This window comes from Styela clava, chromosome 1, assembly GCF_964204865.1.
Source record: "Styela clava chromosome 1, kaStyClav1.hap1.2, whole genome shotgun sequence".
Lineage (NCBI taxonomy): Eukaryota > Metazoa > Chordata > Ascidiacea > Stolidobranchia > Styelidae > Styela > Styela clava.
This window is the reverse complement of record NC_135250.1, coordinates 22,918,787-22,934,460: the sequence shown is the minus strand read 5'-3', so window position 1 is coordinate 22,934,460 and position 15,674 is coordinate 22,918,787. Positions and strand designations below refer to the sequence as shown.

Below are 15,674 nucleotides of genomic sequence, written 5' to 3'. Positions count from 1 at the left end.
TCCTGAATTGACAAATTGATTATTTACACAATATTTAAGAAATTATTGCAAACAACGTTATATCTAAATACAACATTTATACAAAATTCTGACAAAACACATAGAAGCAGCATTCAAAAAATCTATGCAAATAGTCTCATTAAAATATTCAATGGTAATCCTATTCTTAGCTTTTAACAAGGGTTATATTTTGACAGTTGTTAAATGTTCATCAAAAATTGCACAGATTGACTAAATTTAGAACTCCCGAGCAACAAATGTGAAAATTGTATTACCATGTACCAAAAAAGCATATTACAAAAAGTCATGCATGGACCCCCGAACTTATAATAGTTCAATGGAAAACCAAAATGAATCAAATCTTCAACTTTTCGCAAATAGTATATTAATATCCTTACATAAATCATGGCAGTCTATGGAACTCATAAATTGCAATATGCTTATTGCTAGCTAAAACCCAGTCATTCAGACCAACTGTAAAAATAGTAATTTGGTATAGCATACACAACATTATTACACCAGAGAAATGATGCATTGCTTTTTTTAATCATTTATGACTAAAATGGATGAAACCATCAATTCAAGTTTATATATAACATGTTTATCTCAACCAGAATTATATCGAAAAATTTTATTTAAAAAACTGTCAAATTAGTTATCAAAATAAAACACTACATTAATCAAATTTCAATTTTTTGGTGGGTGATGGGAAAGATGTGTTTACCGACTATACTTTGGCTTATTATACAATTGCATTTGTTGCCATTATTCAGGTCATGGTAAAATAAACTCAAAGATTTGATTTTTCCAGAAAGTATTAAATAAATAAAAATGAGCAGCATACGACATGCCAATTCAAAATAAAATGGTGTTTTTGATATGACTTAATGAATTTTGGGAACTTCATTATTAAGATTTAATAATGAAGAATAATCATATTCTTACTACAATGATTTTATTTATCACTTTCTCTTTAAGTATAGGCTATACAATATGTCACACATTTTGAACCATATCGGTGACAATATGATTGTTCTGCTGGGGCAGTATTTCACAGCCAACGCTATATTCCAACACCACCTGAGACATATTCCTTTCTTTCTAATGGACTAACAAATGCAAGCCAGTCTGATTCATGCGTTGGTAAGAGACCCATACTGTGACATTTATATACTGCAAGACCAATGGCCATAATATTTCCGAGCATAAAAACAAGTGTGAGTAGATAATACTGCCGAGCTCTTTCCAACATTTTCATTGTGTTTTTAATTCCCATTAAAGCTTGAACTGGACGAAAGAACATCATTCCCACCATCATAATTGGAAATATTGAAATTGTGTTTCCAGACATATACATGAGGAAGACATTCATTGGAAGGCTTTTGATTGGGGCAAGAGCGACATCCCAACCCTTCTTATCGATCAATGCTTGGTCTGTCCCCCCTCCCCCTCGTACAGTTTCTTTGGCTTGGTGACGATCAGAACCATATCCAGGAGGACTAGGCAGTTCTTGTTGTTGTCTTTCACCTTTACGTAATGTCATGTCAATGTTCCATTTTCCGTGCCGCCTTTTTGCAACGCTTTCACCTTGTGACATCTTGTTCTCTCCTGATGTAGTGTGATTTAATTGAAGGTGGATTGTACAGTTAATGATATTAATTATTGGATTATTCTGTTTGAAAAACAAATGTTGTCGGTTTTAGTACAATTTCTAGTTTTCTACAATAGGCAGTGGTTTCATAGGAAAAATTGTCAAAATTAGTTTGTGAAACTTGAATTTTAAAGCAATTGCAAAAAATATGTGCTAATATTATTATATTTTAGACACAATGCCTAATATGAAATAACACACAGTTATGTCACTGATAGAATATAGAAAGCACCAATCTGATTATGATCCCAAAAATGAATTATACAGAAAAGCAGTATTTTCGGCTTGAATTTGGCTTTTTCCTAGTTTATTGCAACAATGTTCTAATTTTTGCAAATGGTCTCGTTCTGCAGGTGTCAACATTTCTTCAATTTCTTCTAGCTGATCCTCTTCAGCTTGTTGTAAATTTGCTTTTATCGAATCAATTCTTTTCCGTTTCTCAAGGAGTCTTTTGTTGCCTTTAACTTCATACTGTTGACGAGCAAGAAGATTTACTAACATTTTATTTAAACGAGATAACAATGTTCGAACCACTTTTTTTATATTCACATTGAAAAGATAATATGTGCGAGAAGGTGCATGGTCAGCAGTTTTCGGAATTTCTTGCATGACTAGCAAATTTTCCGCCCACATTTGATATAAAAGTTCTTTTGCTTCTTTTGAAGGAATCATAGCAAAATCTTCGACTTGCTTCTGTTCCATATGATTTTTTAACATAAGAAGTTTAAAAATTCTGCAGCATTTACTTCCAAATCTTTCTTGCACATAAGAAAGAACGTTAGCATGACAAATCGCTGTGATGCATTTCTTTATATTAACAGCGTATGTTCCGCTGCTGGTTTCGTCAGATTTTTGTACGAAGTTGCCTTCGTCATTCTTCATTATATTTAGATATTGCTCGATGTATTCAACAGATAAGTTCATATTTGAAGGGAGCGCATGCTTAATTTCATTACTGGATATTGGTTGAGTAACCTCAGCGTCACCAGAAGTTGTTACCTCGCTGATTCTTAACAATGTTCTTACAATTTCCCCGCATGCAACATTAAATTTTTGTGTTACACCTGCAATGATACTTTGATCGCGAAAATATTGAGAATAACGAGCATAATTTATCGAATAGCAAGTACCGAATGCATTTTTTGTTCGCTTTTTCTGAGGAGCATCATTTTCACTACCAGAATATTTTCTTTTTCGATTCCCAGCCGGAAATTGTGAATCGCTATCTCTACTTTCAGCTGCGTCCACGTCACCAGTATCTTCAACATTAGGTTCGACTAAAAGAAATCTCGCATTTGTGAGATTCTCGAAAATAGTTTTAACTTCATTCTCATTTACTTTTTCCGTTGATTCCTGAAGTCGTTTGACAACTGTTTCTAAAGTTGACTCCATAGTTGAAATTCCGTTGACAAGAATCTCTTCTATAATCAATTCTCCTGGATCACCATACAGTAGTTTTGTTGTGTAAATTATTTTTGGAATTTGTAAAAGTCGCAATCCAATTTTCATATCAAAGATGTATTCAATTCTCTTTTTCTTTTTAAAAAATCTCACAAGTTTGTGTTGAATTAGCACACATAGTGATTTCTTTACTAACGATGGTTTGAGTTTTGTGCTGATTATAATTTGACCTAATGGTTGTCGTCCATTTTTACATAAAAATTTTCCAACATTCGACACAATGGATCCAAAATATTTCTTCAGCAAAAGGTTACACAAATCACATTCCGCTTGAGCCATTATAGTTTTATACTGAAAACAAACTTCAGAACTCAGCAACAACTCAATTTGATATTTGAACCTCTATTCAAGAAATCATATGAGTTAAGTCTAAAGCAGGGCTACTCAACTATTTTCACAACTCAGCTACACAAAACTTGAAAATTACCAAGGTTCGGTCATTGTAAAAATATATTTTAACTATGCAAAAAATACTTCAAATGTTTTGTTTGACAAAATACAGGAGCAATACTCAATATCGCGATTCGCTGCCAGTATGACAAGGCTTCTGTAGCTGAGCCCACTTTGCTGAAAAGATATATATAAATCTGAAGTTATTCGCCGCCATAGCAACCGTAATAATATATCTAGTTGCGGAAAGAACTTGTTTTTTATTAAGAAAAACCACAATGTCTGAATGTCCATAAAAATTTTAGCAAACAGATGCGGTCGCTAATAGTTCAGTTTTTACGCCACCATTAACATCTTGCTGGATAGGATAGGATTTACATATTTATCCCGGGGGAGAGGAAAGCCGATAAGACGGCTTATTCATATGGCGAACCACGGCCTCTCGTCCGGTTACCATTCCAAGTCGGGTATGGGATTAGATTTACTGTATTGTTTGTTTTCGGAAGCATGGACTTGGTGGTGGAGGAAGCCGTTGCTGATTAGACAATGCTAGGCAGTCGATGCTCTGAAAAAATTATAGCCTATTGTTATGAGAATTTTATCCTCAGTGGTTTAGCGGAAAACGTATTACATTACAAAATGAAATAATGTCAAGAAGTAGCTGCGGTCCAAATTAATACTCGAAAGATCCGCCAGTTGAGTAGCCCTGGTCTCGGTACCGTACATCAGTGCTAACCCAGCCCACAAATTTAATGCTGGGCTTTTAAATTTAAAAATTCAGCGTTATTACAGTATTAAGCTCAGAACATTACGGTACCGGTACAAAGGTCATCAATTATTTGATTGCTGGTCACAACTCCACAGTTTTGTGACAAATGTACCGTAATTTTAATTTCTGAATTTAGATTAGCACGATTCAGCAATACGGTACAGATACCAGAATACGGATTAAACTAAATACCGGTTCGCGGTACGGGTATCAACTTTCAAAACCGTATGTTGACCTCAATGCACATACACACGACACGAAAAATCAATGCCGGTTATCCAGCAGCGACACCCGTGATCAATGCCTAACTATGATACAGGTGGAATAGAAAGAAGTCGAAAAACACCGGTAGATAGGCTAATTAAAAAAAATTGATGTCAAAGAACTTATCCGTCACTTACGAATCATTTCTCTTCAACCTAACGCGCAGACCAGACGGACAAATGCCGGTTCCAGATGCTTGGTGGGCCCAACGACTGGTGGGCCGGCGGCTCAATATGAAACTATGAATGAAAACAGTTTATTTGCAAAAAAATTATCGAAACAGCTAATGTAGGCTACAACAAACATCTATTGCAGTGCTTTCAACCTTTTATCAGTCCGCGACTCACTTTTATTGCCATTCTTCCTGTGCGACCCACAATGAGGTGTTACTAGTTACTACTGTATAAGAGAGGTAGGTATCCACATGCAATTTACCATTAATGCTAAAGTTGAGCTTGCATATTGGATATTATCAGACCAAGACGTGTTTCGTGAGATTCATTGTAAAAATATATCATTCCAGCGACCCATACCCGATCTTCATCCTCTCACACCGGAACCTGGGACATGGACATGCCATAAACTAACTAACTATATTGTACCTATCGTCGTTGTATCGTACTTCTTCGTCTTGTGCATTTTACTAGAGTTTTATTTGTATAGCCTATTTCATGTCTGTTGTCCTATTATACCGCAACAGTCTTAAACTGCTGTTATGATTGTTAGGGCTGCATGTCGCACATATGTGTATCGAGCCAGTAAGGTCTTGAACATGTATCCCGTCTCTGTTTTACTGTTTAATTATTATACAGATATTGTTACATTTTTGAGGCAAATTGACATACATACTTACAAGTTGGGGCTTGATAGGATCCAAGCGCATGCGCAACGTAGCATTGAATTTCAACATATTGTGTTTTTGGCTCAAAGTCATTTCCTGCCTCAATGAAATCACATTTGGCCAGACTAGAGTCATATTTTCTCACTACCTTTTTTTAAAAAAAATCATCCATTTTTTGATTTACAAGACTCAAACAAAGATAGTCCGATACTGATATTTAATATGCTTCTTGTATTCATTTTTATGCAGTCTAGAACTAATTTATGCAGTCTAATAGTCAGTGGATAGCTTTCGTAAATTTGCAGTTGCAACTTCTCCTTAGCGAGCGTTATGACAGAATTATATAGAAATATAATTATATTATATTCAACAACAACAACAACAACAATGTTTTATAATCTTTTTATTCTATTGTAAAGCACATTTCTGAAGCGATGAGCGAGCTAAGTAACTCAATTGCCATTGCGAAATGCCATTTAAACGTTGAACGACTGGCGCTTTTTAACAGGGTTATCGTTAAGAACGGTCAGTCATGAAATATTTTAAGTAGCATTTCACCATAACTTCAAAAAGTAACGGTGAAATGCCACTTAAACATTAAACAACTGGTGTTTTTTAACAGTGTTACTATTAAAGAAGGTCAGTCAATAAATATTCTAAGTAGCATTTCATCGTAACTTCAAAAAGTAACGGTAAAATGCCATTTAAACGTTAAACGACTGGTACTTTTTAACAGTAATACTGTTGAAAAGGTCCGTCGTTATATGTTTTGAATAGCATTTAACTGTAACTTCAATACTTAAAAAAGCGTCATTCGCCACTAAATCCGATATTTGTTTCTTCACACATACTGCACCAGTATTTTGAAATGTAGTAGTGTACCGTTACTCCTTGACGTTCAATATTTATAATGAAATACCGATATCGGTACGGTAGCTGTACCCCACTCAACCACTCTAAGCATAACAGTGTTAATTGAGCTTAATCAGGACATTTGCAGTTTAAAGACCCTGAGCACTTAAGACTTTAGTGCACTATGTATAAGAAGAAATAATAATAATATACAGCGCGGCGCGGGGGTGTGGCTCAACGGGCTAAGCGTTAGGAATACGCTCGCCACCGCACCTCTAATCACTCTGCGTGGGTTCGCAGGTTCGAATCCCATGCAGGGATGGTTATGTGCGAGAGGATTGCTGGACTCCTCGCCGTCGTTGGGTGGTTCACGTAACCGCTGGTCGGTTACGGCTTCCTCCACCACCAAGTCCATGCTTCCGAAAACAAACAATACAGTAAAACTAATCCCATATACCCGACTTGGAATGGTAACCGGACGAGAGGCCGTGGTTCGCCATATGGATAAGCCGTCTTATCTGCTTTCCTCTCCCCCGGGATAAATATGTAAAATCCTATCCTATAATAATAAAACTATTGTCATCTGAAATTAAAGATGGAGTTTCAGGATTCATTATTGATTGAAGGCCAAATTATGATATATTTTGGAAATAGTTCTCATGCCCCAAACATTTATAGAGGGAAATATGATACTTGAGAAAAAAGCAAAATTTAGTTTAACGGAGACAATATTGGGGTTTGAGTCGTCAGACCAACTCTAATTATTTCATTAAACACTGAAGCGCAATTCAAAATTCTATTATAAAAAATTCGGCGCTCCAGAAGTATGTGTATCAACATGGAGGTAACTACTTTTGTTCGCCTACATTACATCAAGTTATATAAAGCGACTTTTGCCTATGGGCAGGGGTTATATTCACTTGGCTAACACAGACAGTCCCCGAACTCATAATAGAACTAAAATAAGAAAAATCGAAATAACATTATGTCCTAACCATAACCTGGTACGCATACTACGGGGTTACCAAAAATTCTGTGGTGCCACCCTTTCTTTGATGCCTTGGGCACGTGCTTATATAGCGTAATGGTTGATCCACCCCTGGGTATATGTGGCTCGTTTTGTAGGCTAGATTATATTCAAGTTCGGATAATGCGTGAGACATCACGATATTTGTTTTATGGTACGTTATATATTTATTTATATATATATCCCTAAAAACTATAGTCGTAATTTCAGCAGACACAAACAAAAATCTTCGGTGCACCGGATCCGGCCCACGGGCCGTAATTTGACAACCACTGGACTAAACGTAGGAACTTGAAAATTAGTCACATCTAATTTGACTATTTTTAGCTAATTCATTATGTTTCAGAAGTTATTACACCCATTTTCCATCTTTCCGAAGGGCCTAGAACGTGCATAATTTTCAATTGCCTACTTTTAGCCCGTCCCCTTGCCGACCGTATCCAACACTGTGATTAGACACAAAAAACATGTGAAGGAACGTATTCATTCTCTTGACTGGCACTGCAACGTTTTTCAATTTAATCCTAAGTTATGTTCACCTTCTAGGCAACTCTATAGTTTGTTGTTGTTTTGTTCCGTGTCCAAGCGACCAAACTAAAATTAGTTATGATGGACTGATACTCACTGACCGTAATTCCCTGACCGCACTGAGGTCAGATGAAAAGTAATATGTTCTTATGGCAGGTATTTTCAAAAATTATACATGCTTAATGTGAAACCTGATGACAGATATATATATATATATAAATTTCTACATTAGTTATAAGATGATCTGAATATATACTTTTGCTAGCATAAAAAAAATTTACCGCCACCTTCTCCAAATCAAAGTTAGAAAGAATATGAATTCAAATGCCTTACAATATATTTTTATATATATTCGTTATTGTACGCCAAACTCGGATCACAATAGATAGCTACCTGGGCACACAATCTGCGCTAATAATGTAATTTATTTTGAGAGAGTGAAGTTGAATATTTGACGGTAACAAAAATATCAGCAAAATGTCGATTGACACAATTTGAATTATATATATTATGGTAAGACTTGTGAACAGCAATCCCTTTTGCAAGTCTTCAAGGATCTTCGTCCGTTATTACTTAACAAATTGCCATTTTCAACTGTTTGATCTCGTCTTCCAACAAGAGATTAGGGAGTTTCCGCAAAAAGTTCTGCTGATGGTAATCAGGAGAAACGCCTACGCTGTTTTTCTGCCTTTGTTCAAATCTAATTATTGCTTATTGGGATATTACACCATTGACTGCAAGAAAATTTTTGTCGCGCAATACCATTTTGAACGAGACATTTTAAGAAAAAAGGTTGTTATAGATTTTGTGTTCGGGAACGTATATATAAGTGCTTGCTTGGGACGTAATATTTCCGAGTATTATCATTGCTTGCAAGAATGAAGCAAAAAGTTATAGCAAAGCTTGAGGTTTAAGTACAGGTGGCGTGTTGGCTTTAAGAGAAAAAATTATTTCAGTCATTGCAAAAATATTATCGACATGAATTCTTGCGTCAATTCAAATCCGCTATTTATTCCGTTCTGAAATTGTATTTTTCGAAGGTAGATATATAAAACGGCTTATCGGTTTATTATACTTATATAAAGCTATGCTGTAATCAAATGTGACATCAAAAAATTCAATTTTGAAACAAAACCCTGGTATGAGAATGGGTCACAGATTATTATTATTTATCAAATTAATTTACATTTAACCAACTATTAGTTGACCAACTTAGAGTAATGATTGCTCAAAAGAAAATCAAGTGGGAGGAAAGTTTAGTGGAAAAGAAATTGGGAGTTCAGGGCAGAAGAACTTATCAAGCTTCATGGAAGCGATAAGAATTTCACACAGATTAATACTTTCGACAGATTCATCAGATTCTAAAAATAGTTACCTATACCTGAAAAAATTATAAAGTTTAACTACGCCTAAAATAAAATATCTTGGTATCTTGAAGAACCGTTATAATTGCAGCATGTTTTGCAAAGAACAATCATTTCGTTTTTTTAACATTTATGGATTATGCAATGACCATAATTAGAAATGATTTCAAAGACTCGTTTCATGCATAATTCATACTTGATCATCTTTGATCTGGTTTTCTTTATTTTATTGATTCAACGCTTCACGTGAAATATATTTTTTAGAAAATAACCTGCGATATTTTTCTAACGTTTCGCCCGTGCCACGAGAATATAAACGCACATAAACATAGTCATAAAAGGTGGTGCAAAATTTATAGTGAATTAGGCTTATCTTGTTTGGAAATGGTTTGGTCGTGCTTGGGAAAAAGATGTGGAAATAATGTTTATTTTTGGGATTATTTCAAGCAATTCCTTTTGTAAAAACACAGTCAAACATCGTCAACGATGGATAAAGATATTGTGTAGATTGTTTGTTTTCTTAGTTTACACAAAATTCAAATTATTACGGAATGGGTTGGAGATTGATATTTCTGACTGAAACTTGGTTGGTACCTAAACGGTTATCTTGCTGGCAAACATGCACCAATGTTCAGCCGATTTGCCATTTATCTATACGAAAAACTCTTTGGTTTTGGTTTAAGCTTCAAGCAATATAATTAGTTATTGCCACAATCAGTTTGAATTAAAACTACTAAATACTTTTCGTTTAATTTAGGTTAGGAAATACCTTAATAGCACACAATGCAATTCTTGAGATTGCTAATCAGTAATCTAATCCTGGCAAGCGTTGTCTTCGGAGGCAACGTAACCAACGTCAATGTATATGAATTCTGCTCTGCGGTAATGTCTGACAACGAAGGCATTTCCAATAACAAGCCTTGTGACCCTTCGGTTTGCAAGGGTGAAACTGGTGAAATGGGTCCTGTTGGCCTGCCCGGACTGAATGGGCTCCCTGGACAGAAAGGTGAGTCAGGAAAAAACTGTGAATCAGGAAGACAGGAACCCGAATTATCGTGTGGAAGCAGACGAGATAAATTGATGTACCGGGCGATGGCAAAAAGAATGAGAAAATTAGAAGGTATATTCTTTCCTTTTTATAACCAACATTGCTTGTGGTTTAATCAGAAAATGATATTTTTCTTCCGAAAGTTAACGTGGATATCCCATTTTTTTCTAAACATCAAACTGTCAAAGGATTTCCGCTAGTGTGTTACAAGTCCATGGCGTTAAAATATCAAAAATTCAGTGAATATGACTTCATATTTCAAAACCTAATAATAATCATCTTGACTCTGACGGTTGAAACGGCCTGATATTTGGCCACGTAAATAGCTGAATTGCTACATAATTGCAATGAGTGTATTCCAGTAAAACTGCACTACACTAATTACTGTGAAATACCAGTACATTTTCTTTAGAGTTATCACAGTAATACGAACACGAATTATCCCATGCAATTATGAGTGTCAGGTATATCGCCTCTCCAATTTGTCTGAATCGAGTAATTGAGAAACAATAGAAAAGGTCGTGAACCCAATATTTTATAAAGGTCAACAATTTTGACTTCTTCATTTATAAAAGTCCTCAGTTTTGACAATTTTAGACCATTACTCATAAAATTTCTCACCAAAATTTCCATTGCAGAAAAATTGAAAAAACAGATGCAGTTGATTCCCCCACGTAAGTAATGGTTGCAATATATTATGGATATAAAATTATAAATATTTTTATATTTATTTTTTTATATTTATTTAATTTTGTTGTAAGTGGCTCATATTCATTGTCATTGCCAGTGCTTTAATCATTAATGTACATATTGCATACTTTAGACGAGGAATGAACACGAAAATTCATAAGTAAATATACAACTATGTTATTGACGTCATCGCATATGACATGATCAATATTTTAATTTCCTAAAAAAATGTATTTCTACATATATAGCATACTGGATTTTCTCCAGGTGAAGTCAAATAGTTTGCCGTAAATAATTAACATTCAATTTGTACTTTTTAATTCGATGTGAAAATTCTCAATATAAAAAGGACGTTAAACTAAAATACAAATATAACCGCCCGACTTGGGCTGGGTTCAAGTAGGTAAGTAAACAGCGAGAAAGTAAAATATATTTGTACTTCGTTCAATGATTCCGCACAGATTTCTTCAAGTGTTTTCCATTGTCGAAAAAATAAATCTATGGAGTTGAATAGCCGTATTTGAGATAAAAGCTGATGATGTTTGCGGCATTATCTCAACGCGACATCGACGTTTTAGAGACAGTCCTCGTTAACGCCAAATACACACAAAATTGTTCAAAAATAAAAAATATACAGATTTTAATTATCCAATATTTAGTCTGATATATAGTTAAATATTAGATGATGTAAAATATGAGCAATGCTGACTTTGACTAACCGATCCTTGCCATGACAAGCGGGTTGCAGCCAAAATCCAATAATATAAGCTAAACGATTTTGTATTGGTGAAAGCTCAATTCAATTCTTCATGTAAATTTGAACAACGATTAAATATTTGAAAAAGATTAGAAAGCTTTTTGATAAAATCTCATTCCCATGTTATACGACTTTCAATGACAAAGTGACGGGAGAAGATTGCAGAGCAAATACATACATTAAAAATAATGCTCATGGTAGCCTAGTATAGAAGTAAGATCCTGGTAAACGCTTTCACAATTACAGAACAACGTTTTCAACATTGACTATTGTGTTATTATAATACTAACCCTTCGGGGTGGTCGTGACTTTGCGGTCAGCTAACCTTGCATGAGTAAGTTCTTGAGATGCTGGCTACCACGCTCACTGGTTTTCTATGTTGTTATTGCGTTCATTTTTCATAAAATTGCGTTTGGCAGAATTGGAGGCGGGATTCGGGCTCGTCGAAGATTCTATATTGAGTGTGAATTAAAAAAAACGAACTTTTTATTCACATCATAATGCTACATTCACCATTTTGTGTAGCAGATATGATAAATGATTAACGACTTTTCTGTAAGATTATTCGACCTTTTTTGGGTCTGCTTCACAAATTCAAATGAATAGTCTTTTAGACGTCTGATATTTTATCTAGTCAGCGTCTTCTAATATAAAAAATGAGCGCTATATGTTTACTTAAATAAGTTCAAGGACGAAGGTGGATAGCTCATATATATAGGACCCAACCGAGCTGACAATAAAGCTTTGAGATGTTGAGTTCAGTGCCCCAAAAGCACGTTAACACAGTTTGAAACAAGTTGTGGACATAATAGGGAAAATTGGGTCATTTCAAAACATAAGCAAGTTTTCACTGCGACTTTCTAAGAACTTGTTCGGTTCTAAAATATGAAGCTCTTTCCAATGAAGAAAATAGAACCAATTTGTTTAAAAAAAGCATCGATCTAAAACTCAACTATTAAAAATAGACATTGTTTTACTCGTGGTAATATAGTTACGTTTGCCGGTACTTCGGACATAATCCCACGGCATGCAATTTCAGAAAATTACTTTCTGTTGACTGAAGAATTACTGTTGCGTAAATCCCAAACATTAGACCAATTGTGCCAATTTTATCGACGTAATTTTGTGTGAAACGTAAATTGTTTTCCGCCTCTTTTGTACGTGTTTGAAATATAAATTTTCGTAATTATATCCATCCATAAGTCACGAACCATTTCTTTTTAAAAAAAAAATGACTCAAAATACTAATTTCAACGAGAACTATCGTTTTAAACATTACAACGCGCGTGAATCAATTCTACTATGACAAGGCAATGTGAGGTTATTACACCTTTAACCCAAGGAAATCTAAATCCATAACCGGGTTTGAAAATCCATGCCATTATCTTCTTATCTCGCAACAAAATTACATGGTAACGTGGAATGTAATAACGGTACTTTTGCACTTGCGTGGTAATTCGCTCAGAAGAAAATTGCCAATAAATTTCAGTCTTGATACAAATATCACGTAAAATTGACCCAAATATTACTGTAGTTCTACGCAATTCTAAATTCAAGTTCTCCCGTACATTTTTGGACAGAAACATACCTTATTGAAAGATTTGAAGTACGCTTAAACCCTATCAAATAAATAACGCTTTTAAATGACTGGTCACTCTTTGCTTTATATATCGGCAATACCGATGGCTGAAATATTCTGTTTTCGATCCTGAACCCGACCAAAAGAGCCGGACCCGACATACCAATTTGTGCAAAACGCATACCTAACATATATATATATATACATATTACATTTTGTTACCGTTATGTTGTATTGAACATATGATTGAGTGACATATTTTTACGCACACTCAGATCATGATCTGTTAGTTAGAGCATAATATTATACTAACTGTATAATTTATAAAAGCAATTGATATTTTATATTTAGTTCTTTATTGCTCCATGGGGATGAAAAATTTTGAGATTCCTAGTACTTCTATCACGGCGTCTTCTCACTACGATATCGCCCATGCTCCTTATTTTGGACGACTCGATGCAATCGACGAAAGGAACCTTCTGGGAAGTACTGATAGAAGAAATCCCATTGGCGCATGGTGTCCACACGGGAGTAAGTTTTGGCTGCTTTCAATTAGATTAAATAATAATCAAACATAGTTTGTATATGACGTTTGTATATTTCTCGTATCATAGATGTTAAGTTGTTGTCTGAATCACATCCTTGTATATGGGATAGGAATAGAAGTCCCAAAAGCATATTGCCAACTATGAATAGCAAAAAGTTCAAAAACCTTCATTTTTCAACGTTAAGTTTTTGCTGAATTTAAAAATAATTTATATATATCTGTCCTCGCGGACAAATCAAATATATATAAACACACTCTCCCGTCTTTTTCTTCACCCCGCCGCATCAAAACAATGTAGGTTATCTGATGAAACTACAGTTATGGAAAATATTTCGTAAATAAGGCTTTCAAATAAAATACTTCAAAACGTTCATATATATTATAAATATTTGTTGGCGTCATGGTATAAATTTATCGGCCAATGTCCATGACATGTCTCTGCAGAGTAAAAAATTTGTTTGTAAGTTTCATACATGTACTACAATTTATTATTATTATTCTATTATTTAGGATGAAGCGTAGTAGCAACTTTTCATGATCGATGTAGTGTAATTTATTACTGACTTCATTTTATAGCGTCAGACAGCCAAAGATGGATTCAGATAGACCTGGAAAGGCCAAAGTCGGTAGGGGGCGTAGTGACTCAAGGACGGCCCAACACTAAATGGAAGGATGAGCATTGGGTAAAGACATACAAAATGTCTTGTGGAAATACGACAACCAACATGGAATTCATCCAACAAAGTGGCGAGACTAAGGTATGTGAGCAATTTTCGATAAATTATAGGTATTGTTGGATCCATTATATCCGTTTGTTATAAAACGTTAACGAGATGAAAATTTGCCTCTCTTTTTTCGCAACTAATGGGCCAGTTATACAGGCCCGATATGTTACTCCACACATTTATTGTTTTCAAATTTCACAGGCACACCTTCATATCACATACGGTCTAATTTGACATATTTGAGCTTTTGCTATCTGGTTTTCTCGAATACCGTAAAAACGAAGAAAAACTAACTTAAATCCACATCTTTCAATTTTCTTTTTAGATATTTATGGGAAACAACGACAAGAACACAAAAGTGATCAATAAGTTTCCTGAGCCAGTAACATGTCGTTATGTTCGTTTATACGTATTAACTTGGCATATGCAGCCCTGCTTGAGAATGGATCTAATAAAAGGAGAATGCCACGACTTGCATATGCAAATATTACGTTATGAACCCAAGTAGATGAAGAAAAATAACTGAAACGTTATAAATCCTTTGAAGAAGGATTTAAAATAAATAAGATGTGCATGGGATGACTTCATTGTTCGTGTCTAAATATAAAATTTGAAATACACTAATACCTGTACTTCAATATTAATGTACAGCAAATAAAATTCACAAAACTTTACAAGTTTCATTCCTTTTTTGAAAATATGAGAGTAGCAGCTTAAATGATTTGACTTCGCACATCTCGCAAGGTGGAAGGAACTAAAAGTAGTAACATATTTAGCCTTGTTTCGGAGTCAAAATTTATGTAAGTAGTTGAATTTGACCGGGGTCGCTTGAAGTTTTTTATACCTTATCCTTGCGTTCTTACAAATGCTGTAGTCTAACAAGTTGTATCGATTGTAATTTATTTTCAAGAGTTATTACAGTCATTTTAATAAAGACATCTTATAATTCACCCGGGAAGTCACATTATATAGTATAGTATACAGTATACTATACTTATCATAATGTTGTAGGGATACGAACGCGAATCATTGCTCGCTTAATTCCAAACTGCCCCCTGCTCACACGGTAATTGGTATTTGGATGACTTATTTGGAATCCAAGCGCTGGGATTCAAACTTTTAAGAACTGGTTCTCTTTTCAATCCAACTCACCAACAACAGGTTCCTTCATTTCAGAAAAT

The 15,674-nt window shown here is 34.7% G+C and overlaps 3 protein-coding genes across 3 annotated transcripts; 1 reads left to right on the top strand and 2 right to left on the bottom strand.

Annotated features, from left to right (window-relative positions):
* Positions 1 to 2: 2 nt before the first annotated feature.
* On the bottom strand, positions 3 to 1,717 carry LOC120342913 (ER membrane protein complex subunit 4-like). The gene has a single exon (XM_039411964.2). The coding sequence runs from the start codon at positions 1,595 to 1,597 to the stop codon at positions 1,064 to 1,066; it is 534 nt and encodes a 177-aa protein (XP_039267898.1). The 5' UTR covers positions 1,598 to 1,717; the 3' UTR covers positions 3 to 1,063.
* Positions 1,718 to 1,888: 171 nt separating this feature from the next.
* LOC120342722 (DNA-directed RNA polymerase III subunit RPC3-like) lies at positions 1,889 to 4,937 on the bottom strand. Its single transcript, XM_039411689.2, has one exon. It carries the CDS (start codon positions 3,389 to 3,391, stop codon positions 1,892 to 1,894), a length of 1,500 nt encoding a protein of 499 aa, XP_039267623.2. The 5' UTR covers positions 3,392 to 4,937; the 3' UTR covers positions 1,889 to 1,891.
* Positions 4,938 to 9,896: 4,959 nt separating this feature from the next.
* On the top strand, positions 9,897 to 15,161 carry LOC120342838 (putative carboxypeptidase X1). The gene is made up of 5 exons (XM_039411825.2): positions 9,897 to 10,267; positions 10,834 to 10,869; positions 13,573 to 13,752; positions 14,345 to 14,526; positions 14,819 to 15,161. Exons 1-5 carry the CDS (start codon positions 9,931 to 9,933, stop codon positions 14,999 to 15,001), a joined length of 918 nt encoding a protein of 305 aa, XP_039267759.2. The 5' UTR covers positions 9,897 to 9,930; the 3' UTR covers positions 15,002 to 15,161.
* Positions 15,162 to 15,674: the final 513 nt, after the last annotated feature.

Coding starts and splice junctions, on each gene's coding strand:
- LOC120342913 (XM_039411964.2), bottom strand. CDS start 1,597: ATGTCACAAGGTGAAAGCGTTGCAAAAAGGCGGCACGGAAAATGGAAC.
- LOC120342722 (XM_039411689.2), bottom strand. CDS start 3,391: ATGGCTCAAGCGGAATGTGATTTGTGTAACCTTTTGCTGAAGAAATAT.
- LOC120342838 (XM_039411825.2), top strand. CDS start 9,931: ATGCAATTCTTGAGATTGCTAATCAGTAATCTAATCCTGGCAAGCGTT. Junction 10,268..10,833: donor AAGAATGAGAAAATTAGAAG/GTATATTCTTTC, acceptor TTTCCATTGCAG/AAAAATTGAAAAAACAGATG. Junction 14,527..14,818: donor AACAAAGTGGCGAGACTAAG/GTATGTGAGCAA, acceptor TTTTCTTTTTAG/ATATTTATGGGAAACAACGA.